Source organism: Mustela nivalis, assembly GCF_964662115.1.
Source record: "Mustela nivalis genome assembly, chromosome: 13".
In the NCBI taxonomy this organism is placed as follows: domain Eukaryota; kingdom Metazoa; phylum Chordata; class Mammalia; order Carnivora; family Mustelidae; genus Mustela; species Mustela nivalis.
The window spans coordinates 14,160,294-14,185,559 of NC_139032.1; the positions used below are offsets into that span (position 1 = coordinate 14,160,294).

Here is a 25,266-nt window from a genome sequence, read left to right on the forward strand (position 1 = left end):
TGTTGACTTCATTGCAATTAGCATTGAGAATTTAAAAACTGATAATATTAAGAAAGTATTTTCATTGATTTTTGTAAAGCTTACACACACACACACACACACACACACACACATATAGTAACATATATATAATGACCTGAAATGTCTCTGAGGAAAAGAGGGAAAAGAACAAACCACTAAAATGTCCCATAAACGGAACCACACACTATGAAAGAGTTTATACCTCTACATAGTGCAATGGAAATACATAAAATTTTGTTAGGTTTTGTGAAGAATAAAATTGAATCACCTTTGAGGCTACCAAAACAAATTTCCCTTCTTTGTGTCAAGTAGGAAATTTCTTAAGGCACCCGTTTTGTAATAGCTTTATTAATCCTTTCACTTTACAGTTCTAATGCTCTGGTTTATGTTCAACTACTCTAGAATGTCAAGGGTGTATGCATGTCTATCTGTAACACTCATTCTATATAAAGAAATTACTATAAATAGGCCTTCTTCAAAGGCCAATACCTTTTTTGAATGTCATAATGATCATATTTCTAGCATTGATTTTATTCACAATTTTGGGATGATCTGGAGCTTTATTTCTTTTACATTTCTAATTTATATCTACAAGCTATATGCAAGCACAATAAGTATTAATTTAATTTAATTTTGTTTTGTTTTGTTTTTAAGTAGGCTCTATGCCCAGTGAGGAGCCCAATGGAGAGCTTAAACTCACAATCCTGAGATCAAGAACTGAGCTGAGGTCAAGAATTAGATGCTCAATCAACTGAGCCACCCAGATGCTCCAAGAAATCTTTTATTTTAAGGCAGGAAAATGCTGGTAAAATATAGATAAAATGGGGTTGTCTATGTGGCTCAGTGGGTTAAAGCCTCTGCCTTCGGCTCAGGTCATGATCCCCAGGTCCTGGGATCGAGTCCCGCATCGGGCTCTCTGCTCAGCCAGGAGGCTGCTTCCTCCTCTCTCTCTCTCTGCCTGCCTCTCCGCCTGCTTGTGATCTCTGTCTGTCAAATAAATAAATAACATCTTTAAAAAATATATGTAAATAAAAGGTAATCAGCACTGCAAGATGTTAAAATTTACAAAAAAAATATATTATTTCTCAATTGTCACAAGAATTCTACTGTTTAGACAGCCTGGATAATATTACCCCTATTTTACAAAAAGTAGAAACAGATTCAGGGAAATTAACTATGTCCCCAAGATCACATAGTAATAAGTGATGGAGCTGGGGATTCAAGCTGAAAGGGTTTTCTTGGGTTTATATTGAAGTTTATACATTTTTCATTTCACAATCTGTTTAAAGAAGGGTGCCAATCATTGGTAACAGGATTGGGGTAGACAGTCCTGTGTTCTTGAAAACATACTGCATTCTATTTTTTCTGGAAAAAGTAGTGCAAACTAAAGAGGAAAAAGAAAAAAAAAATCTGTCCTTCCGTTTTTTTTTTTTTTTTTTCCCCCTTTGTGCTGTCAGCTAGGAGTTGGTTTAGTGAATAGTTTTGCAAGACTTGTTTCACTTTGTTTCAGAGGAGGCTGAGCCACACATTTCAAACAAAGGGCAACCAATTACTAACTTCTGGTTGCTAGGTGTGGTCCCCTTTCAAACTCCATAAAATCAGAAGCACAAGGCTTCACTTCTAGTAGGAAACATTCACAGTTGAATCTCTCTTCAGTGCTTTGGAAGAAGTTGGGGAAAAAGGGTAAGTCTTAGCTTTCTTTTTAGTTAGTTTTGATTGTTTGGAAAACTTTTTCCATCCTGACGTTACATGTTACTGCTTCTCCAGGGTTTATGGCTGCCTGCATTTCGTTATGTTTTGATAAGTCTTTCTGTAAAATCACATTGGGTATTTATATTTTGGAAACCACAAAATCGTAATGTTTCGTTTTACTTAAGAAATACAGCTTTACAAATATGGACCGTTTGCTTAGTACTGGATTATTGTAGTGTTGAGGAGTTAGCATGGAAAAAAAAGGAAAGAATGTGTTTTCCTCCCCCGAGTTATACATTTCCAAGAGCTGTGTGGGTCTTACATGGAAATCATGATGGAGGTTGGATACTTAAGGGCAGTTAGCACAGAAGAGCAGAAATGCCAGAGGTGGGTTTCAGGAAACTGTTTCAAAATAGCAGGATTTCTTAATTTTCTTTTTTGGTAAGAATCAAACAGACTCCGACCTCAGAGTGATAATCATGCCCTTTGTAATTAACATTTGAAATTACGTTATGTTTATTCTTGCAACATAAATAAATAAGAGGATCCGCTTATTAATCATTTCATTTAAAGAGGGTGTGGCCACATTCTTATTCCTGTAGTCTGTGTCACAGACAGGCTTTTCCAGTGCTGCTCTGAAAACCTAAGGGGAAGGGAAATATTTTCTGGGTGGCATCAGATTAAGTTCTTCCTGTGAATGCCAGCTGGGTCCTCCAAAAATTATTCTGTTTAGTAGTATCTAGATTGTGAATGAGAACTTATGGCCATAAAACTCCCCAGAAAAGGACAAAGCAGATCTAAAGCAGAGTTTTTAACTGCTGTTGGATATATTTGCAGAAGTGAGAGAATTTGAATCATAATATAGCCAGCTAGTGTTCATTACAAGATTTCCTCCAAGACTTTTTCTCTTAGCCCATTTCAAATGTTAAATTAAATGTCCTGAAGTCTGACTTTTTAAACCTAGCTTGATTAGGAAAGGTGTGCTTTTTCTTGCCTTGTTTATATCTAAAATTACACATGGACTTTGAAAAAAGAACATTCTCCTCTGCACCCCGGAATGTTATTTTGGTAGCTGGAAGAGAAGGCACATTGTAAGATGATTCAGATGTGGTAAAGTGCTGGTTTCCTGATTCTGAAAGGGCCTCCTCTCCAGAAGTTACGATACCATCCTGGCCTCAGGCCCAACCACAGGAGGTAGCCAGCCAACACCAGACTGATGTGGACAAAACAGTTTATAATAACATTATTCAGAGTTTCATGCTTCTTAAGTACCATCTCAATAAGAAGATCTGCAAAGGTTAATTTCTGTGTATGACCTTAGTTTGCTGAGTTGGTTGTTCTTAATCCTCTCTAGACCCTAGAGTTGTATTTGAAATCAGAGCTAAACAGCTAAACCAATGGAACTATTATTTTTCCGTGATTAAACCCAAAGTGGTTTTTAGAGTAAATGAGTTCATTTCTCTTTAAAATGGGATAAGATTTTATCTGAAAGATCAGAACAGATATAATTTATATAATATCTTCCTTAATTATGCTAATTTTCTTCACCTCCATCCACTTGAGGTGAAATTTAAGTAGACACTTCAGAGATCTCAAGCATTTTAGATACTGTTTGTTCCAACACGCTTACTTTTACAAATGAAGACCCCTAGAGAAGTTTAATGTTTTCTTGAGGCCATACAGTCCGTTAAAGAGAATCGAAATAGGGTTCAGCACTCCTCAATACTTATTTTTATATCCTATAGTTATGGGAAAACATTTGTTAAATGTATAGATATGTTTCCTAAGTAATTAGCACTGGTACACTGCTGATTGATTCAATAACACTTATTACCATAGTGAAATCCAGGGATTGGAGGAACCTAGTGAAGAGTGGGTTAGCTCTGCTCTCATGGTAATCCTACTGGGGAATACAGATAGGTCAATAGAAGGTAATTAACCAGAATGGTAGGGGCTCGTGCAGTAAAGGAAGAAGCCTTGGGAGAACACAGAAGCTCATCCAGTTGAGTGCTGAACCAAGGAAAGATTTCTGGAGGATGTGAGGACATCTATGCTGAGTCCTTTTAGAAGCAACATTTTGGCATAGGAGAGAGAATATGGAGGAAGAAATGGTATTCCAGATAAAGGAAACACCCTGTCCAAAGACCCAGAAACAAAATATTCATGAGACTACGTTTTGTAAAGTGGTTCTTCATAAGTCATGCTGTTGTATAGTCTAATTCCTTCTCTCACACAGGTAGGTGTGGAAAAGATGTGTGAAATGTACATTCAAGGGAAAAATGGAGTACAAGCCAAATCATTGAAAAAAATAAACACCCGAGGGCTAGGGCGAACCCTGCCCCAGTCTCCATGGTTTCACTCTTAATGAATTTGATTCTCAAGTGTGAGCTACTTAAAAATAACATTGCTGCCACTGTCTTTTGGTCATTAGTTTAAAAGAATATGCAATCAGAAGGCATGGATTTATGTATGACTTAATACTTGCCACTTCCGTCTAAAACACTGCCAGGAAATCACACCATTTTTCCCAGGTAGAAAATGGGAAGAAGGGAGTTGTCTGATGCAAGGATTAGTTGCTGTGTAACTGATCATTCTAGATCATACTAGGAAGGCGTGAGAGGCCACAAAACTCAGCTTCTGTCAGATCTTGGAAGTGGTCTTTCATGAGGTCAAGAGAGATAGAAATTGTGATTAACAACAACAAACAAACACTTTTTGTAATCATTTTAATCATTCAGAAGAGCTGCAAGAATATTGCACAGAATTACCATATCCTTTATACCCAGATCCCCCCGTGGCTAATATGCCTCATTTGTTTTAGCCTCTTCCCCCTTCCACCCTCTCAATGTATTTTTTTCTGGAACATTTGAGAGAACATGACAGATATGATGTCCCTATGCCTCTAAATGACTTCTGTCTCTATATAGTAAAAAAACAAGGACACAACAATAGTGCAGTTTTAAAAAATCAGGAAACTAACTTTGATACAAGCCTTAGTTTCTCAAATTTCGAGTTGGTGCAATTACTAATGTACCCATTTCTGGAATGCCTTTATCTTCTAGTTTAGCAAGCATGGATCCTGCATTCTGCCTATTATATTTTTATGTGTCTTACCCTCTTTAATTCCTTGCTGAATGAGGAAGATCTCTCTTCTGAAACATAAATATACAAAAAAAGACCCATCTCTAGAAAGTTACACATTTATGCACAGATAAATGAGATCGGTTGGCAGTGCACATTCACAAACACATTTAGAAGAAACTCTGAAATATTAATGTCCATATAGGTCAACCTATCTGTAAATGACCAATTTCATCTTCAAATTAGATGCTGTTAAGATCTGAGATAAACTTGGTTTCAGAGCTCATTAGTAGCCAGATTTTATATATATACATATATATATATATATATGTGTATATATATATATACATAGAGCCAAGGTATATTAATAAAATAAGCTCTTAATTATCTACTATAAACACTGCAACTAAAAAAAACAGAAAAAAGAAGATCTTTTGTGAAGTCATAGAATTATCTAGTTTACTTTTTGAACTGTACAGTTCTATTTTCTACGTCAAATTATTCTCTGAATAGTAATCGTATCTGATATTTGTATAACATGTAGCAGTCTATAAAGTATGTTTGTATATATTATTTATCTATAGTTAAGCCAAGTGTTATCTTTCTGTTATTGAATAGGTTAATGCTGGTTTTTATGCAGAGGGTAATTACTGAAGAGACCGAATGGTTTAGCAATTCAATTTGGCCAAAAAATTTTTTGTTTTTAGGGAGTGTGTGTGCTGAGGTGGGTAGAAATAGAGGTGTATGGGGGCAGACTGGGGGAGGGGCAAAGGGAGAGAGAGAGAGAATCTTTAGCAGGTTCCACACCCAATGTGGAGCCTGATGGGGGCTCCATCCAACCCTTCTGTGGAGATCTCCACAGAAGCAGAAATCAAGAGTTGAAGGCTTAATCGATTAAGCCACCAAGGTGCCCCACTCCCTGCCTTTTTTTTTTTGCCAAAATACTTCTGCTGTGGTATTTGTAAGGCTATGTTGCAACTGTTAAAGATTTCTACTAATATATGCAGTTGGCATTAAGCAATTAACTATTAGTACATGATAAAATCTCTTTCCTTCAGGGCAATTTCTTATATCCTACCACTATTCCTATGTTTTTAAGCTAAGATCTAGGAGCTATTATTTGGCTAGATTGAGATTCTATTTTCCTCTCATTGCCTTTCTGAGATGGTCTCTTCAGACTGCTTTTCTTCTCTAGGCCATGATTTTAAACTATCCAAATTGTTTCAGATGACAAGTTCTAGGAACTCAGAAGATATGTTACAAAGCTGTCTCCTCTGTAGACTGTTTTGTCATACAAATTATTCAGTCCCCTTATTTTTGTTGTTCTGTGTCATGTAAAGAAACTGATGGATAATGTGAGCATTTTTTAGAAGTGAAAAAATGAAGGAGAGGAAAGCTTTCATAAAAATTATTTTGAAGTTGTGAGATTCATTTTTAAAATTATATTTGACAGTATTCTTAGTCTCTGGTCTCTTCTGAAGTTTTTGTTTTGTTTGGTTTTCTAACTGAAAAGAGTGGAAATACTGGAATGCTTATTTTGCTGATGGGAAAATACTTTTCTAAGTGACCAATCGCATCAGTCATTTTGAGGCTTCTACTTTACGAAGGTCATAGATGAGATTATAAAAATGGGAATTTCAACTACCAGAAATTGCTAGACGTTCTGGATGCGCCAACTAAATAACTGGAAAATGAAACTCCACGTGCCAACAGCAATTGCACCAGATTACGACTGTAATGGGAACTAAAGCCTTGTGCAAAATTGTATATCATGACTTTACCTCAGGAAATAACTTCAAATTTATCAGTTGCGGGGGTGGGGTGGGGAGGAGATTACTTTAAATGAATGCACAATATATTGGTTCTTCTCACAGATGACAGAATAGTAATTTGAACAATCCCCTGATAATTAAGTGGAGATAGTTTCTGCTTTAGATACGATTTCCCTCACGTATTTAATCTCATTACTTGAAACTGAGGTTATTTTTCAGCAGGTGTGGCTGAAATACTTTGTCTGAACATGCTGTTCAGGGATCAGGTTATGAGTCTTACTCCTCATGATTCATTGACCTTCATATCAAGAATTTAAAACTACTGAGATTACCCTTCCAAACTCTTTTCAGATGTATTCACAGTCATAGTCTCTAGAGGGATAAACAAAAGGGTATGGAGAGATACATCGACCTTAAACATGGACTCCTAAAAACACATCCCCGGACAAAAAGGATCACTGGTAGCTTCTTTTGTGGATAAACCAGGGAACACGTTAGGTTTCAAACATGCTTCAGATCTTAAAAATATACGTGATCGATTAAATAAAAATGCTGCTGAGCCATGATAGCAATTCAAAAAATTTCAAGATAGAGTTTGCCAAAAGGGGGCATCTATGTTGCAACCTTTACCCTGGTGCTTCCTGTGAGAACAAAGAACCCGTTACAAAATCCGAGTTTTTTTGTGTGTTGGGTGGGAAAATATGAACTAGTATTTAGGACGGCTCAACTAGGAAGCAATGTGAGTATAGCAATTACTCCAAGTACTGAAATAATCTTATATCAAGGAATGGAAAAGGAAACTGAATTATTTGAGGGAGAAATACCATATTCAGATGGTATTTCTGAATCTTTATCAAACTTCTTTAACATTTTGAGTCTGAATCTGAATTTTGAGACAGACAGCAGACTGCCACAGATGGTTTTTACCTCATAAATGTAAAACTTTATGCTCTTTCTCTAGCCATTACTTTTCTTTAAGCCCTCACCAATCCTACACAGATTCTCTAAAGGTCTACAAGCAGTCTCCAATCTTTCATCCTGTCCATCTCTTAGCCATTCTCTATGATACAGGATAAGTGATCTTTCTGAAATATAAAAGGAATCATGCTGCTGTCTTTTTAGAAATCCATTCATGTTTTCCTAAAGCTTTGGAGATACATTTAGACTTCTTTGATTGGGCTTCTGTCAATATTTCTTGCTTTGGTAGATTTCTTTCCGTGTCCCAAATATGACAACCTCCTCTCTGTTTTGTTCTCTTTAACTTTTCTGTCAGGTTAATCTTGACTCATTTCAAGAGAGGCTCAGATCAGCCAGCACAGCCTCTTAGCTTTTGTCTTTTCACACAGGAAGCACACACTTGCTGAGACAAGGATGCTGTTTCAATATTTTCTGGCCCCTCAGTGCTCGGTGGATGGTCTATAAATTTAGATCAGTGAAGTAAATTACCAACCCCTCTCTTCAGCCTCTATGTTTACTTGTAGAACCATATGACCCCTAAAGGCTAGGACTGAATATGCCAAGAAAGAGCCAAGTGTCTGAGTGGAGGCTATGGGTTTCTGTTCCAGGGCAGGACCCTCCTTATAAAAAGCTTACATCTAGCATTTTGTTATGCTCCTAAAGTAATCCATAAGTAAGGTCAAGGCTACTCTGCGTCTTGTGTATGTGAGAGAGTAGGGTGATACAGATATATAGTCAGTTTGTGTTTTGTTATAGCATCTACCTGTTTTCTTTCCAGATCCTTCTTTCAAAATGGCAATGGTATCAGAATTCCTCAAACAGGCCTGGTTTATTGAAAATGAAGAGCAGGAATACATTGTAAGTCAAGTGACCATAAAATAACTTCGTTAAAGATCAGAATAGAAACTAATGAGAATGAGTGGACCTGACTCCATTTCTCTCTCATCCACAGAAAACTGTGAAAGGATCCAAAGGTGGTCCTGGGTCAGCAGTGAGCCCCTATCCTAGCTTCAATCCATCCTCGGATGTTGCTGCCTTGCATAACGCGATAACGGTTAAAGGTAAGTATGTCTTCCCCAAACAGTCCCCTCCTGGACGTTTCACAATGGCCATTTGAATGGCTATCAAAAAAGGGACATAGGCGGTGGAAAAAGTATGTTTCATTTTGAAGATAAAAAAGATTTCTTTGTCAAACAAAGATGTATTTCTTTTCTCAGCATTTAGGAAATTTGGCCAAATCAGTACAATCTCTGTTGCAACGACTGATATTTTTACCAGCTCACTGCTAGCAGAAACTCACTGTGGAAATCAACTCTGCTCACATTTAGGGTTTCATTTGGGATCAAACAATGCAGCACAGAGGGCCAGGAATAATTTCCTCTTTCTTTCTCCTTCAAATGGCTGGAGTGCCATCTGAAATGCTTCCCTTTAATACTGCCTCTATGTCCTTGGGTTCTGTCACTTATGTTTTTTAGTTTTCTAGAACTTCATTTGGACCATCTTGGTAATGAATTATTTTATGTCAGTTATGGATGATGACGAAAATTGCTTTTAAAGCTTCATGGCCTTTTATTTCCAGGTGTGGATGAAGCAACCATCATTGACATTCTAACTAAGAGGAACAATGCACAGCGTCAGCAGATTAAAGCAGCGTATCTCCAGGAAAAAGGAAAGGTAGGCTGGAGTGGGAAAATTCGATATTCAATTTCAATTACATTTATGTCTAAGCATGAATTTTGAAGCTAGTTTTTTCAGTCTCTAACTCTGTGCTCCCTTTACAACTAAGACTAGGATTACAGTATTTACCCATTTAATTGTAATCAATACTAGCAAATTTCTGGTTTCAGACATTAGCTGTCTTGGTTCTTTGCAGATGACTCCTCTAATGGAGACCAGTCTTTAACTTGAATATAACAAATATCAAGAGCACTGTTGGCAATAAGGACTGTGCTCGGACTGACGTGTGTTTTTTGCTGAAACTTAAAACAGCAATTTCATGTCTAAATGTATATCCTTATAATTCTACTTTAAAAGTAAGCTTTGTATTTTTTATACCAAAAATGGGTCATTTTTTTTTTTTTTTAAGGAGTGCAGTTAGAAAATGATCTAAAGCCAATGTCTGATGTGAGCTTATTTGAGCAGTGCAAACTCCAAAGTCTGGAAAATCACTAATGCATTATTTTTAAGGCATTCTTACTTCTGTTTCTATCCATACACAAACCCCTATGTTTTGAGCTTTGTGATTTCCTCCTCCTGTAAAAGATCAAGGGAAACCTTAAAAAAATCCTTTTCAAGTTAACAATGAAGCCAGTACATTGCATTGTAATCACTCCATAGCTTAAAAAAAAAAAAAAAAAATGAAGGTAACATTCTAAATACCATATTTTGTATCTAAAAGTTGGCTGGATTTAGAAATCTTGATCCTAAAGGTTAGGTAACCCTATATGGCTATATCGCCCAGCATGTCCGTTATTAGAAGCCCTGACTCTAATCTTTTTGTTTTAGCCCCTGGATGAAGCTCTGAAGAAAGCCCTTTCTGGTCACCTCGAGGAAGTTGTCTTGGCGCTATTGAAAACTCCAGCCCAGTTTGACGCTGATGAACTTCGTGCTGCCATGAAGGTAAATAATCTGGGTGAAGCAAAATTCCTTTCCTCGGCAGAATGGACAGGTCAAGTCTCCTTATATGTCCTTGTTATATCCTTCTACCTAGTGCTGGCACACCGGTCAGCAGGAATAAAATAAGTGAGTAGCATGAATCACATGTTGATGTCGGCAGCTGTATGACTTGCATTCTCCTCGTGTTGTCTGTCACTGTACGGATTTCTATACATCCTTTTAGGTGTCTTTGTGCAAAGTAATGGCTTTAAACCCATTTTGTTTTTAGAGCAATATAATAGAGTTGATTGTGATTATTAAACATTGTGGATTTTTACTAAATACTATGGGAAATTTACTAAATGCTAGGTTCAAATGAATTCTGGGACCCATAAACTAGCAGACGCTTTTGAGCAAAGTTTTTCTTGCATTTCTTTTTTTTAATTCAGGGCCTTGGAACTGATGAAGACACTCTGGATGAAATTTTGGCATCAAGAACTAACAAAGAGATCAGAGAAATTAACAGAGTCTATAGAGAAGGTACATTTCAATGCCCAACCATCCAAGTTACCTCAGTTGGAAACTAAATCTGATAATGCACTTCTTAAAATTGAATGTGGATGTTAATGATGGGGCTTTGGGGATTCTGCAGTGTATAATATTTCTTCATTGTTGGGCACGGGTCTGGCGCAGGCACGCTGTTACCGGACAGTATTCAAGTTGCTAGGGTGCTGATTTATCTCTAGTTTACTGCAAAATACGGTCTTCTCATTTCTCAGAACTGAAGAGAGATCTGGCTAAAGATATCACCTCAGACACATCTGGAGATTATCGGAATGCTCTGCTTTCTCTGGCTAAGGTATACCTCCTCTGGGTCAGGACATACCTCTTCCTTTATGAAGAGTAAAATGAGATTCTCTCTCCCTTGAAATAAGCACTTGAGTCTCTTTTTCTCAAAAAATATTATTTATCTGATTTTAAGGGAATTAAGCAAATCCTGTGATTACATGCTAGAAAACAACTTACCAGAGAATGGGATTTTTTTCAGGGTGACCGATCTGAGGATTTGGGCTGGAATGATGACTTGGCTGATACAGATGCTAGGGTAAGCAAGTGCCGCAAATACTCCTGGAGCCAACTTTCCTATGTTGGATGCGTCCTGAGCTAGCTGGGGTCACCACTTGATGCCTCTACGTGAAAGCTACGTGAAAGCAAATCTGAGGTCCTCTGGAGACCGATGGCCCCTAGCGTTTATTCCCTGAACGGTGCACACCGTGTGTCTCCTGTTCTTGGAGAGCTCAAGAGAGAAAAATGTGGTCTTTATGCTTTTAAAAGATTTCATTGTCCACAAAGTAGGCAAGGATGGAAAGAAAAGAATGAGAATTTGATTTGTCATTCGTAAGGATCATTTTTTTGAGAAAACTCTGAATTTTTATCTTACCATGTATAAGAAAAGTGAGAACAATTTTTTAAGTTAAGTAGAAAGAGTAGGCAAGCACATCGACCATTCTTTTACCAGTGAACAATGGACTGGTTTATAGACGTTCAGTGTATATTGTAAAGGCATTCAGTGTATAAAAAAATTATAGTAAAGATAGTATAATTATAAAAATTGTGATAATGTATTTATATACTTTCAAGTATATTGACACACATAGTTTTGGTGAGGTTGTTGGTTATTTATACACCAATCCATTGGCAATATTAGATAAACTGTGCCATTTTAGGGCCTGGATTTTCTGTTAAAGGTTAAAAAAAAAAAAAAAGGAAGGAAACAAACAAAATACCCAACTATTACTTGCATATGCTTCCCTCTTGGGATAGTACTGTATAAATCCCTCACAGTGAGGCAGTAGGATAGAAACCCATGTGTCCATCCGCCGTCACAGTGCCAGTACGCTACCTTTCACATAAAAGACATTCATTAACTTTCTGTTGAGTAAATGCATGCATTCCAGACGTTTGCTTAAAAAGTCCAAAATACCTTATGTCCATCAGAAGTTGGGCCATTTTAACAGAAACTGTGTAAGCATATAAAAAAAATACAAAAGTCAGTATTTGAATAATTGCCCATAATAAAAAAATGATTTTTATTTGCCTGTGACATTTCCGAAAGACGAACAGGGCTGCTAGATGTAGACTTAGGGAAGCTACGTGGATTAGTGTGGCCCAGGAGGGTGACGGCAATTAACATTTCAAAGTTAACAGAGCATGCTTGTGGTCATAAGGCGAGGATTATCTTTTCCAATTACAAAAGAGGAAAGTCTGCAGTTTCATAAGGTTAAATTATTTATCTAAAAGTATAGAGCAACTAAGTTGCAGAGTCAGAATCTGAATCCAGAAATTTTAATATCAAAATTCAAGATCTAGGTTATGGTTGTATTACTGATGTATTAGTTACTTTGAACAATTAAAAACAATTTTTTTTTAGAGGATCCCATGGAGTTCTCTTGATATAAAGCATCATCTGAAAGCAAGTTAATACAGCAAATACTTATTCTGCAAAAATATATTCAGTTTCTACTGTTTGCAAGGTTGCCTTAAGACATACTGTGGAAGATACTTGAAAACGAACTAAGGTCCCTATCTTTAAGGAACCTGCATTCTTGGCATTGCCTACTGTCATTGAACTAGACACACATGAAGCAGCTGCCTAGAAAATCTCTGAGGAGATCTGACATTCCTGTGCAGATATCAAGTCAGCAGACAGTCCGATGTTTGTTTGTGTTTCTTTTTTCTTTTTTAAGATTTCATTTATTTATTTATTTGAGAGAGAAAGAAAGCAGAAGCACAGGGAGTGGCCGAGGTGGGGGAGAGAAGCAGCCCGCGGGCAGGGAGCCGGATGAGCAGGGAGTCCTAGGAGCCAGGGGATGGACGGACCGCTCGATCCATCCCAGGACCCTAGATTCATGACCCGAGCCAAAGGCAGACGCTCAAGCGACTGAGCCACTCAGGTGCCCCTATGTTTGTATTTCTTGGTAGGCTTTGTATGAAGCAGGAGAAAGGAGAAAGGGGACGGATGTGAACGTGTTCGTGACCATCCTTACCACCAGAGCCTATCCCCATCTTCGCCAAGGTAAGAAGAAAAATTCCTGAAAACCGTTTAGAGTAGATGCAGTTTTCTTGAGGGCAAATCAAAGAAAGGAGAGAGACAAGCCTTCTTCAGTGTCACTCGTACCAAGTGGATGTAGTGCTCCTGACTCTTTACTGCTGTTTGTGCATTTGTCCAACTTTGTACAGCCACCATTCTGTAAGGGTTGAAACACGCTTTGTGACTTTGGCAGGCAGAACACTATTTAATTATCCTGATTATTTCTAATCCTCCCAAATATTTGGACTAGGTGTGACAAATATACACATACAACAGAATGAAATGACAATGAAGAAAAACATTAAACTCCGGACTACGTGGGAAACAAAACAAAACAAAACAAAACAAAAAAACAAAAAATAACAAAAGACAGAGATGCTCCCAAATCAAAAAGCATAAGAGTTCTGTCTTTCAAGCACTAGATTTGGAACCTTTCGGAAGCCAAGGCAAAGGGGACATCCTACTGATTACTTGAAGTTCATTATCTCATAATGCACACTGATTTTTAAGGATAAAAGTAAGAGACATTTCCTGCACAGATCTTTCTATAAGGGAAGACCCATTTGGTACGGCATGTAGCTCTGAAGTAGTAAGTGTCATGCTTGTCAGTCACATGGCAGTTCTAATAAATGTCAGAACTTGCGAAAACTTCCCCGCAATATACAGGAGCACCTAAAATGGCCACATGAGTTACATTCCTAGGAGGAGATGACGTATCCAAAATATGCCCGGTTAAACGATTAGCTTTAAAATGTGTATTTTGAAATTCAGTCATCCAAAGGAATGCTTTGCGTCAGTCACCCTGATTTTGCTAGTTTGCTAGAGAACAGGATCCTTTGTACCTCTCTTAGTTTAAATGTCATATTCAGTGTTCCAGAAGTACCGCAAGTACAGTAAGCACGACATGAACAAAGTCCTGGACCTGGAGATGAAAGGCGACATTGAGAAATGCCTCACGGCTATCGGTATGTAGTCACGGAGTGGGGAGGCTTTTCTAACTTGAAACGGTCAATGCCGTCCCACAGTTAACAACAACAACAAACACAGGTGCCTGGGTGGCTCAGCTGGTTAAGCCTCTGACTCTTCATCTCACCTCAGGTCTTAGTCTGCCTGTCATGAGTTCAAGCCCCAGGTTGGGCTCTATGCTGGGGGTGGAGCCTCTTTAAAAATAAATGAATACACAAATAAAATTAAATTAAAAATTAAAAAAGCAAAAAACTAAGATATAATGAACTTGTGTTTTATATAGAGGGAATGTAGAAGATAACGACTATAAATATTTAGCTAAAGCTATATAATGCCTTCTTAATATTACATTAAAATGTTATATTAAAGTAATATGTTTAATATAATATTTGAATATGTAATGTAATATTTATAATATTATAATAAAATAATAATTTTTCCAAAAGGTGGACAAGTGGGAAATACTTTCTGAGCATTTATGTATGCCAGGTGATCCACCAGGCTGGGCATGGCTCGGGGAAAAGTTAGAGTGGTCATTAAGAACATGCGGTTTGGAAATAAATAAATGCAGATTCAAATCCTGGTCTGTCACTTGCTGCTTGGGTCATCTTGGACAAATCCAGAGGGATTAGCTCAGTAGGTGTTCAGAATAAAAAGGCTTTATAGGGGTCCCATGCTCCCCCCATGACCTGGGAACCGATGTTCTAAAGCAGTGCTTTTCAAACAGGAAAGTGCACGTCAATCTCCTGGAAATCATCTGAAAATGCAGATTCTGAGTTAGCAGGTCCATAGTGGGGCCTTCAGATTCTGCATTTCTAACAAGCTCCCAGTTTGTATCAGTATGTTTGGTCCATGGGTCACACTTTGAGTAGCATGCCAGAGAATATTACTAATGGCTGTCTGTTCGTGTTTTATCTGTGAAGGAAAATCCTATTTCCCTTAAAAAAAATTCTTATTATGACATGAAGAAAGTATTTACTCTATGCCCACATGACTTTTAAAACCTGCCAGTTTCCCCACTTCCAAGGGGAGTTGCCATTGAGTGGATTTAAGATAGAGGAGATAGCGATGTTGTCAGTGAAAAGATTCCTCAAGACCACCGTCTGGAGAAAGCTTGTTATAGGCCCAATAGCCCCTATTAAGTGGGGGATGAGGAACTTCGAGAAGTGGAAAATGGAGTCTGGCTGGTAAAACTTTCACACGCATCTTTCTTCTTGTGTGGTGACTGTGTCCACTAAAGTGTGCTTGTCTTGCAGTGAAGTGTGCCACAAGCAAACCGATGTTCTTTGCCGAGAAGCTTCATCAGGCCATGAAGGTATAACATTCTATTTTCATGCTTCGCTGAGGGGTGAAATTATTGTTTATGGAGAGAAAAAGAGAAAACTTCGTATTGTTTGTAAACCACACTTATTTTCATATCTTCCTATTAAAAAGAATCACTGTTCCATTGAATGCAAGAGGCAATACACAGTTATTGGAATAAAATTCTGTCAGATTTGTTGTATTTTTTTTACAGTTAAGGTAATCAGGTGAGCCTGTCAATAATTTGTGGTTTTCTCGGTGTTTGCATAAAACCTGAGTCAGCAGAGAAAGTTCTGTACCTTTTCTTTGATTGCATGATTTTAGTAACCTACTTCCGCTAAGGTTGTGGGTTTTATAATTTCCTCCTTTCTAAGTTTCACTTGCCTTTTTTATTATTCTGTCATCCATGCCCTAGATTCATATTTCATTCTAAGATTTTAAAATGTCATTTTAATACAGAAGTGGAAGGTGTTATTGAGATAGATTTGCAATCCCACTTCAGCGACTTTTCCTTTTTTTTTTTTTTAAAGATTTTATTTATTTATTTGACAGAGAGAGATCACAAGTAGACAGAGAGGCAGGCAGAGAGAGAGAGGGAAGCAGGCTCCCTGCTGAGCAGAGAGCCCAATGCGGGACTTGATCCCAGAGCCCTGAGATCATGACCTGAGCCGAAGGCAGCGGTTTAACCCACTGAGCCAACCATGCCCCCCCCTGCCCCACTTCAGCCACTTTTCATTTGAACTTTATTCTCTAGCATGCATCAGGGTGCCACCTGTATGCAGGTATTGTGAAAAGTTATTAGGTAGTCTTTTTTTTTTCCCTTTGCAACTCCAAAATAAGGAAGCATCAAGAGAAAAAGTGGGGGTGGAGAAGGAGAGAGAGCTAACCATTCAGTTAACGGAAAGAGTCCTTCTGAAATGATACACGATAGGCATCGTGTCCCCATGTGGTAGGCAGTGGAGTCCCAGACCTCATGCCTGCTGCTATCTAGGCAGGTAATTATCTAGGTGGGTAAGGACGAACACCTAGTATGACAGAAGAGCAGGAGGAATCAATGTCGACTTGCTGTCTGCTAAACGAAGACCTGAAACTTGAATAGGAGTTAACTAGATGAGAGCAGCTGTGGAAGAGCTGGAGGGAAAAGCTGGTCCAGGGGAGGAGTTAGCATGACTCTTCAAGATAATGAATGTAATGAGGCCGTCGGTGCAGAGTCGAGGAGGTTGTGGAATTAGGCAGGCATTGTAAACCCAGATAAAATGATTCCTTTTCAGCCTAAAACCAGCCAAAGACCATGGGGGGTTTTAAACAGATGGATTCAATGGTCAGATTACAATTTAGAAGGTTCACATTATTGGTAATTTTTGAATAGTTTAGACCAAAAAAAGCCTGGATGATGGAGGACAGTGAGGAGGTTATAAAAGTTCTTACATACAGCTGATGCAGCAGTTGGTTTCCTGTTATTTTATTTCCACCTGTGTCGTGTGTGTGTCGGGGGGGGGGTGGTGTTTTAATGAATGAACAAAAGAGCTTCACATTCAGACCTGCCCCCACTTTATGAAGAGTATGCTCTGAATATGGCATTTACCAACACTGCTTTTAAACAGGGTTCTGGAACTCGTCATAAGACCTTGATCAGAATCATGGTTTCCCGTTCTGAAATCGACATGAATGATATCAAAGCATGCTACCAGAAGCTGTATGGTATCTCTCTCTGCCAAGCCATCCTGGTAGGTTGTGATTTTCATAATGCGGCCTCCACAAATGGCAGTCCTCTTTGCAACTTTTCCAGAGAAAAAGTCTGACTTACGTATCTGTGGATTTTATATGTAAAATTAATTCATAATATTAGGATATGTAATTTATAAGTAAATTGAACTTTGATTGGACCAGTGAAAAACTACACAGATTTTTCAATAGCCATGGAAATACTTAGTTTCCCGTATATAAATTTAGCAACCAAAATATTTTAGTAGGGAGATATAGTGATTTATTTTGCAATGAATATCGATCAGAGATTAGAAACTTAATTTTCTAAGTTTTCCTTTATTTTGTCACACATAATGTGTTAAAACATGCATGTTTAAATTTTCATTATGATGTTAAGAATAAAGAGAAAGACAAGTCAAGGTTTTTAAACTTATTGAAAGATTGAAAGATGACTATTTCAAGTTAAGTTGTCACTTACACTGGATAACTAAATCTACCAAGGAAAGGTGAGAAAATCACAGACTTATCACTTTCTCCCTGCTGAGTGAGTCAGATAGCCTTTACTATGATATGAAATTATGCTGTGTTAAGCTCACTCAATTCTGTGTGATAGTTCATACTTGGAAAATAATGGCTCTAATATACAGCATGTCAACATAATCTGAATCTTGAAAGGTACTGCTTTTTATATAATCATTGATTAACAAATATCAGTTATCTGCTATATTAATTATATTACTTAAATGATATTATAAAAGATCCTGGAGTTTGCATATTGTGATATATGTTCTATACCTGTTAATCTATAAATACACAATTCTTCTATAATTAAAAATACCTTATGTTGAATATGGTTTCAGATGGTATTAAGTATACTCTATTTCTTAACCAACAGGATGAAACCAAGGGAGATTACGAAAAAATCCTGGTGGCTCTCTGTGGAGACTAACATTCCTTTGATGATCGCAAGCTTCTTGATCAGAAGACTTTTAATCCTATCTTTTCATTCCATATCATAGACTTAAATGGAAAGTTTTCTCAGCGGGATTACATTCTAGCTAAATGCTTTCTGAAAAATATAGCCTATAAATCATTTTTATATCACAACTCCATATAATAGAAGTTTTTTTTAAAAAAAAAACAACAACTATATTTATCCCAAGCTATAAAAACCTCGTAAGCAGGTTGTTCTAGTAACATTACCTGAGAAAGATGTTTGTGCAGTAGAAAATAAAATGATTTTGCAGGACAATTGTGAATCATTGGTTCTCTATGTGTGTGTGTGTGTGTGTGTGTGTGTGTGTAAGGCAGTTGTTTCACTTTGTATCAAGGAAAGGAGCTTGAATCCTAAATTACAATAATTTAATGAAATTGATTTTGCATACTAAAATTACTAAGAAATTTTAAAATATTCACAGAGTTGGAAGATGGACTCCTTACATTGTATCACCTGGGTGCAGATAATTGAGAGCATGCCTATGTCATAATGGATTTATGGCATTGGCATTTTAACAATCGAACATTCTGCTGTTTCACAAACCAGTGTGAAGACAAAATGATAAGAGCAATGAAAATTTCTCTTTTTAAAAAATGGTAGTTGCATGCTGAGTTTTCAAAGAAACTGTCAAGCTATTTCCAGAGTAGCTATACCGCTTCACTTTTCCATAATAAATGAATAGTTTCTCCAAAACCTTGCCAGCATTTGAAATTGCCACTATTTTGCACTTGATACTGTTTATTTTTTATTGTTAAGTTTTAGAGAATTCTTTTTATATTCTAGATAGTAGTCCTTTGTCAAATACATGGTTCACAAATGTTTCCTCTTAGTCTGCAGCTCGTCTTACTTGGTCTCTCTCAGAGCAAACACTTTAAATTTTAATGTGGTTCAGATTTTCAATTTTTTCTTTTTCATTGACTGTGCTTTTGGTGTCCCATTTACAGACTTTTTACAGACCTTAATCTCTGAGAATTTTCTCCACTGTTTTCTCCTAAGTTTTATAGTTTTCCATTTAACATTTAAAGTTTGTGATCCATATTGAAGTAATTTCTGTGTGAAGTGTGAAACTTAGGTCAAAGCTCCTGTGGAACAATCATGATCACTTGGGTCCTAATATATCAGCCAAATTGAAGCTGGCAGATATGCTGATTATTACAGCCTCTGAATTTTTTAGTTCTTTTGTTATTACATAAGGTACCTCCTTTGTGTGCTTGTTTGGTTGGAGAAGTACCTGTGTGGGAAATCAGAGGGCACCTGGGGCTGCTACATCGAGGCAGGATGAAATTATCAAGGTATTTTTATTAGCACTCTTCTAAAAAATAGGGTCAAGGTGGTATGAATATTTCTGCTAGCCAGGACTGCAACACACCTCTTCCTCTTTCTAATTAACTTGGGAGAAGCTGCCTAAGTGAGTTACTATCTTTTTGGCTGCCTTTCACTCCTGTCCATTGACTGCTCCTTTCTGCTCTCCTCTAGATGATTCCGAAGACTTTATCATGCAGGTTCTCTTGCCTTCCAACTTATGGATGAAGTTAGTGGTAGAAGATGGGAGATGAGGAGAAGGTGCTAAATTATTTTATTATCAAAAACTAATAGGGGGTTCCTGACTATATTCCATACACTAGGATAGGTAAGCAGATACACAATTGCATAGTAGAGTAGTAAGTAGTGATATAAAGATAATTCTTAGAAGATAAAAATAAATAGCTCTCCATGATCCATGCAAGGACAAAAAAAAAAGGTTCATCTTCATTAAAAGGGAGCACTGCTCTGCAAAAGACACTGCTAAGGGAATGAGAAGACAAGCCCAGGAGAAGGAGGAAATCTTTGCAAAATAAGTATCTGATAGAGGATTGATTTCCAAAGAACTCTAAAAACTCAATAGTAAGAAAACAGTCTAATTTTAAAATGAGCAAAAGATCTGAATAGGCACCTCCTCAAAGAAGATATAAAGATGGCAGATAATCATACAATGATACTTAACCTATCATTAGGGAATTGCAAATTAAAACAACAATGAGATACTAGTACACACCTATTAGAATAACCAAAATCCATTTCATGTGCAGCAGTGGGAACTTTGATTCATTGCTAATAGGAATGCAAAATAGAATAGCCGTTTTGGAAGACAATTTGGCAGTTTCTTACAAAATTAAAAGACAGTGTTATTGTAAAATTCAGCAATGACCTTGCTAGGTATTTATTCAAATGAGTTAAAAACTTATGTCCATACACGAACTTGCACGCAAGTGAATACAGTACTTTTGTTCATAATTTTCTAAACATGGAAGCAATCAAGCTATCTTCTAATGATTAAAAAAACCTGTAGTACATTCATACACCAAAATATTAGTCACCCATCAAAAAAATTACCAGCGAGACATGGAGGAAAAGACATGGATGAATCTTAAGCACATATTGTTCAGTGAAAGAAGCCAGTTGGAAAAGGCTGCACACTATATGACTCCATCTATAAGATGTGATGAAAAAGGCAAAAGTATAGGGACAGTAAAAGATGAGTGGTTGCATAAGGGATTAGGGTGAGGAAGGAAGCGATGAACAGGAGAATCACAGGACATTTTTAGGGTAATTAAAATATTCTGTATGATACGGTAATGGTGGATCTATTATGCATCTGACAAAACCCAGAGAACTTTACAACCTACAGAAATGTTCAACATACCACAGACCACTAAATCTTGGATTTTGGTTAGTAACAATGTATCAGTATTGGTTCATCAATTGTAACAATGAGCCCCAGTTAGTAGGAGCTAAGACAAGATGTTATAAAGAAAACTAAGATAGAGATAGGGTGTTTGGAACTCTGCATAATTCTTCTGTAAACCTGAAAGTGTCCTAAAAAACAAAGTTTATGAAAAACCAGTTCTCAACTTTTGAAGCTTAAAATAAGTCCAGAGGCAAAGAACTGTGCATAAGATGACAGCATAATGTAATGATTATTAATACAGACACATATGAAATATTTTAGCAAAATAGGAAATAGGCAACAGAACTGGGGTAAAAGCTAGAAAATAGGGAATGCCTGAAGAACAAGTGGTATTTCATTTTGTTGAAAGATTAAATGAATACATTTGCTTATCAAGAATCTTTCATCGTTAAAAACTATTTTTAGTGTTTAATTTTCTTTTACTTAGTCCTCAGGCAAATCTGTGAGGGGGGTGTTATCTGCTTTTTATGGATGAGAAATCAAAAGTTCCCAAAGGTCATCTGACTTGCCCAGGTTCACAGAGTAGGTGAATGAATGAATGTAAATTTGAGCACAGATCTCCTGACCCCAGATCCATCTTACTGAAGTTATCTGTGGGAAGAAAGGCCAAAGAACGAGCGAGACTGAATGAGAAACTACTTTGGAAGCTATGTTTTTTGACAAAGATGTTATTTTAATAATAAGTAAAGATAAGAACATCTTCTTCTGCTTACAGTGATATTTGTGTGTGTGTGTATGTGTGTGTGTGTGTGCGAATCTACTTCACAAGGCCATGAAAAGCAATTTATTCACTGTCAATTTTTTTTTTGATAGCTCACTTCCCTTCAATGGTTAGGTTTAAAGGAAAAAAACGATTGGAGATATAAATGTCAACTATTAGTTATAAGTGTATTTATTGTCAGGATTTGATTGACAAAGAGAAAGAAAAAAATGACAAAACATCTCAGGCTCCATGACCAGATACTGAAATTAAACACGATGCTAAGAAATCAGTTTTTCCATGTGGATAAGATAGTCCTCTTGGTAAACCATGGTATAGGTTAAACCCCTGACAATATTATATAAAATGGTTAAACTCTAGGAAAACTCCTCATTCCCTCCATTTGTGTTTCTAACTCACACTAAGACTTCAGCTCTGTGTCAGGACAGCAGTTCTTCCAAACTTTCCTTGAAACTCGAAATCGTGATCTGGCCTTCGGCCTCAGTGCTTCTGTAATACTGTATTACAGTTGCTAGCTCAGTTGTCCTTTCCCTCTCTAAGCTTCTGAAGGAGAGGGGCTGTGTTTGTTTTATTCACTTCCGTTTTTCTCGAACCCTACCCAGTCCCTAGTAGATAGCATACACTTAAATATTTAAATTTGTAAATAAGTAAACAAACACATAAAACAGGTAGCCAGCATTTTGCATTTGCCAAAAAACCTTCCATTATCCCTTGTTGTCTGATAACATGAATTTTTGTAAAGCTATAGTGATTTTGTTCACACACACACACACACACACACACACACAACACTTGCTGAGTCTGGCATGGATGAGTAGAAACTATATACTACTAGCGATAACTTTCTCAAAGAAAATAGTGATATTATTTTCAACAATCTACATAAATATAGGCACAATACAAAAGACAGACTATTTAACATTGGAAACCATCCACACCCCATATACTACTCATTGGTCTTTTATCCCTTTCTATCTGCGCTCCACACACATATGCTCCGCACACTTCATCTATGGCTAAAATGTCCCCTAAGGTAGTTGGTCCTTGCTTCTATGTTAGTTTTATCTACCCTAATTGGTTTGTTTGTTTTCTTAGGATTACAAAGTCACCCTCCTCTGCTCTTTATATCCTATGGAGCACCTCAGGTGACACCTCTGTCACCAGAATGCCGAGGTTAAGTACTCTGAACAGGACTCCCTTTTGACTTTTCTTCTTCCTCTTCTGTCCTTGTTCCTACACACCTCATATGGAATGCGCAGGGATATTTTCAGTGTACATATCACTTAATTTTGTGGTCCTCTGTAATTAACAGAAAAAGATGACTAATAGTGGCTAAATAAACATTTTTCCCCCCACAGGAAATCTAGGGAAGACTACTGCTTGCATTGAGGCAATATCAGGAAATCTCAGGCTTATTTGGCATTTGCCTTATGTTGGTTATCTCTTGGACTCAATGAGGCTGCCTAGAGCTTCAGACCTCATGTCTGGGTTCATATGTCTGGGAACTACTCTGGTTCCCTAAACTCATCCTTTTACTTAAACATGGATCTGGATCAGTATATGTATGTGCTGATATGAAGCCATAGGCATCTATAAGCTTAAATATCAGGAGAATCCGTTTGGTCTTTGGTTGCAAGAAACAGAAACAGATTGGCTAACTTACAAAGGAGGGATTTACAGATATGAGTGTGTTGGGGTAAGGGACTAGGAATGAGTAGAAGACCAAGAGTCCAGGTTTAGAAATAGGCAAGAACCTGGGAGCTATGAAGGGATGGGAAGCAGGAGGGAAAAAGCACAGCAATCGGCTTAGGGCTCCCGTACCCTCATCATTCTGCTGTTACCAAGACCTCTGTGGGGAATCACCACCAATGCTCTCTCCTCCTGGTGAGGCAGTTCTGGCGAGAGGAATCTCCTACAATCATAGTTCACTGGAGCTAGAAAAATAAGGGCCGGCCAGGCATCTCTCTCTTTATATGATAATACATATAAGTCTTCTCCCAGTAGACTAGATTGAGCTTCCTTACAGCATGGTGTCCTCGGGAAGTAAGCCCCCTAAGAGCAATTTGCCACTCCAGCGCAAGTGTTCTGTCTACCAATGCAGAAGCTACATCACCTCCTACAACCTAGCCTCAGAGGTCCCACCGTTACTTCTGACACATCATTTTAGGTTTAAGCAAGTCACAATCCTGCCTACGTCCAAGGGGAGGGTAATTACATTTCAGCTTTAAAAGGGAAGTCGCAGGGTCCTGGATGACTTGGGGAAGACCAGCGATATGATGACACCCATTGTTGTAAAGTTGACAGGCCATGCATAAGGTACCAGAACGTCTTTCCTTTCCTTCTACCATTGCTTGCAATATTGTCCATGGAGCGGCTGTGCAAGTTCACAAACTGGCAGTGCTTTTAAAAAGTCGGGAGTCTCCTATTCTGGTCATTGTGATACAAGAATTAAATAATCATCTTGGGAAAAATATTTAGTGGGGATGCTGATAAGGTATGTTCAATTTCCTGGCATAACTATAGTTCAAAAGATGACATTTAGCAAATGAAGGTTGAGATTAATTATGCTTTTTTAAAAATGAAAATCATAGAGCGTTGCTAGCACAGAGATGGGAGAAGAAAAGACATCTGTGGATACCTGTTAAAGGTTCACGGTCACATGGGAGTGGAGTAGTACACAGAGCAGTGACTTGGGGGCAGGGAGATCTGAGTTCTAATCAAACTTCTAGTGCTTTTTCATTGACTGTGGGGATAATAATGACCTTTTCTAACATATTCTTCTTCATCAGTAAGATACCATTACTACTACTACTTCTAGTACTATTGTTACTAATACCTACCTTACAGAGTTGCTATAAGGATTGACCTAATGAAATTAAAGTAACATTTAATACGTGCGTAAGAAATTGGAGGGACAGCTGGCATTAAACCACCTGAGAGAAAGTGAAAAGAAAAATAACACTAAGATGATTAGCAACGATAGGCCGAATAGTCAACACGATTGAATGAATTTTTATTTTCCCTCCAGCTCTTGGTACGATATAAATCTTATGGTGATTAAATTGGACAAAGCTCATTCTCAGCTCCAAATTAAAATGACTTAAAAAAAATATTGGAGCACCTGAAAAGAAATCCTTGTCCTGGAGTTTGTGTATCTCCTTCAGGCTGAGCCAGAAATACAGGAAAAGAAAGAGCTTGTTGGTGTCTGGAAACCCAAAACGCAGTCATGTGGAAACTTGGATATTGACTCAGTGACCAAAGGGACACCTTCCAAATCCTTTCTTTAACACTGATGTGTAAACAACACGCCTTCCTACAGTTGTCACCACTGTTTACTTTTTGACTCAAAAGTCAGTGTCTTCACAACGGACTCTGCGGCTTGGCCAAGTTTCTTACCTTCTCTGTGCTTCAGTTTACTCATCTGTAGTGATGAGTGGTGATGAAAATTAAGTAAGATAATCAGCTTGTAGCACCAATTAAAAAACTAAGGAAATATTAACATGAAGTAGGAGCTGCTACTGCGAGGGGTTATCCAACGCATGTCTACCAATAAGACCTTCCTTTATTATGGTCGTTTGTTATAATATGTCTTACAGTATCAAAAATGTCAGACCATTCCTAGCTACTACAAAGATA

The 25,266-nt window shown here is 37.5% G+C and overlaps 1 protein-coding gene across 1 annotated transcript; it reads left to right on the forward strand.

The window, feature by feature from the left end:
* Positions 1 to 1,449: 1,449 nt before the first annotated feature.
* ANXA1 (annexin A1) lies at positions 1,450 to 18,436 on the forward strand. Its single transcript, XM_082696607.1, has 13 exons — positions 1,450 to 1,704; positions 8,302 to 8,381; positions 8,476 to 8,584; positions 9,103 to 9,197; positions 10,029 to 10,142; positions 10,568 to 10,658; positions 10,898 to 10,977; positions 11,167 to 11,223; positions 13,101 to 13,194; positions 14,079 to 14,174; positions 15,432 to 15,490; positions 17,082 to 17,204; positions 18,080 to 18,436. Exons 2-13 carry the CDS (start codon positions 8,316 to 8,318, stop codon positions 18,131 to 18,133), a joined length of 1,038 nt encoding a protein of 345 aa, XP_082552733.1. The 5' UTR covers positions 1,450 to 1,704; positions 8,302 to 8,315; the 3' UTR covers positions 18,134 to 18,436.
* Positions 18,437 to 25,266: the final 6,830 nt, after the last annotated feature.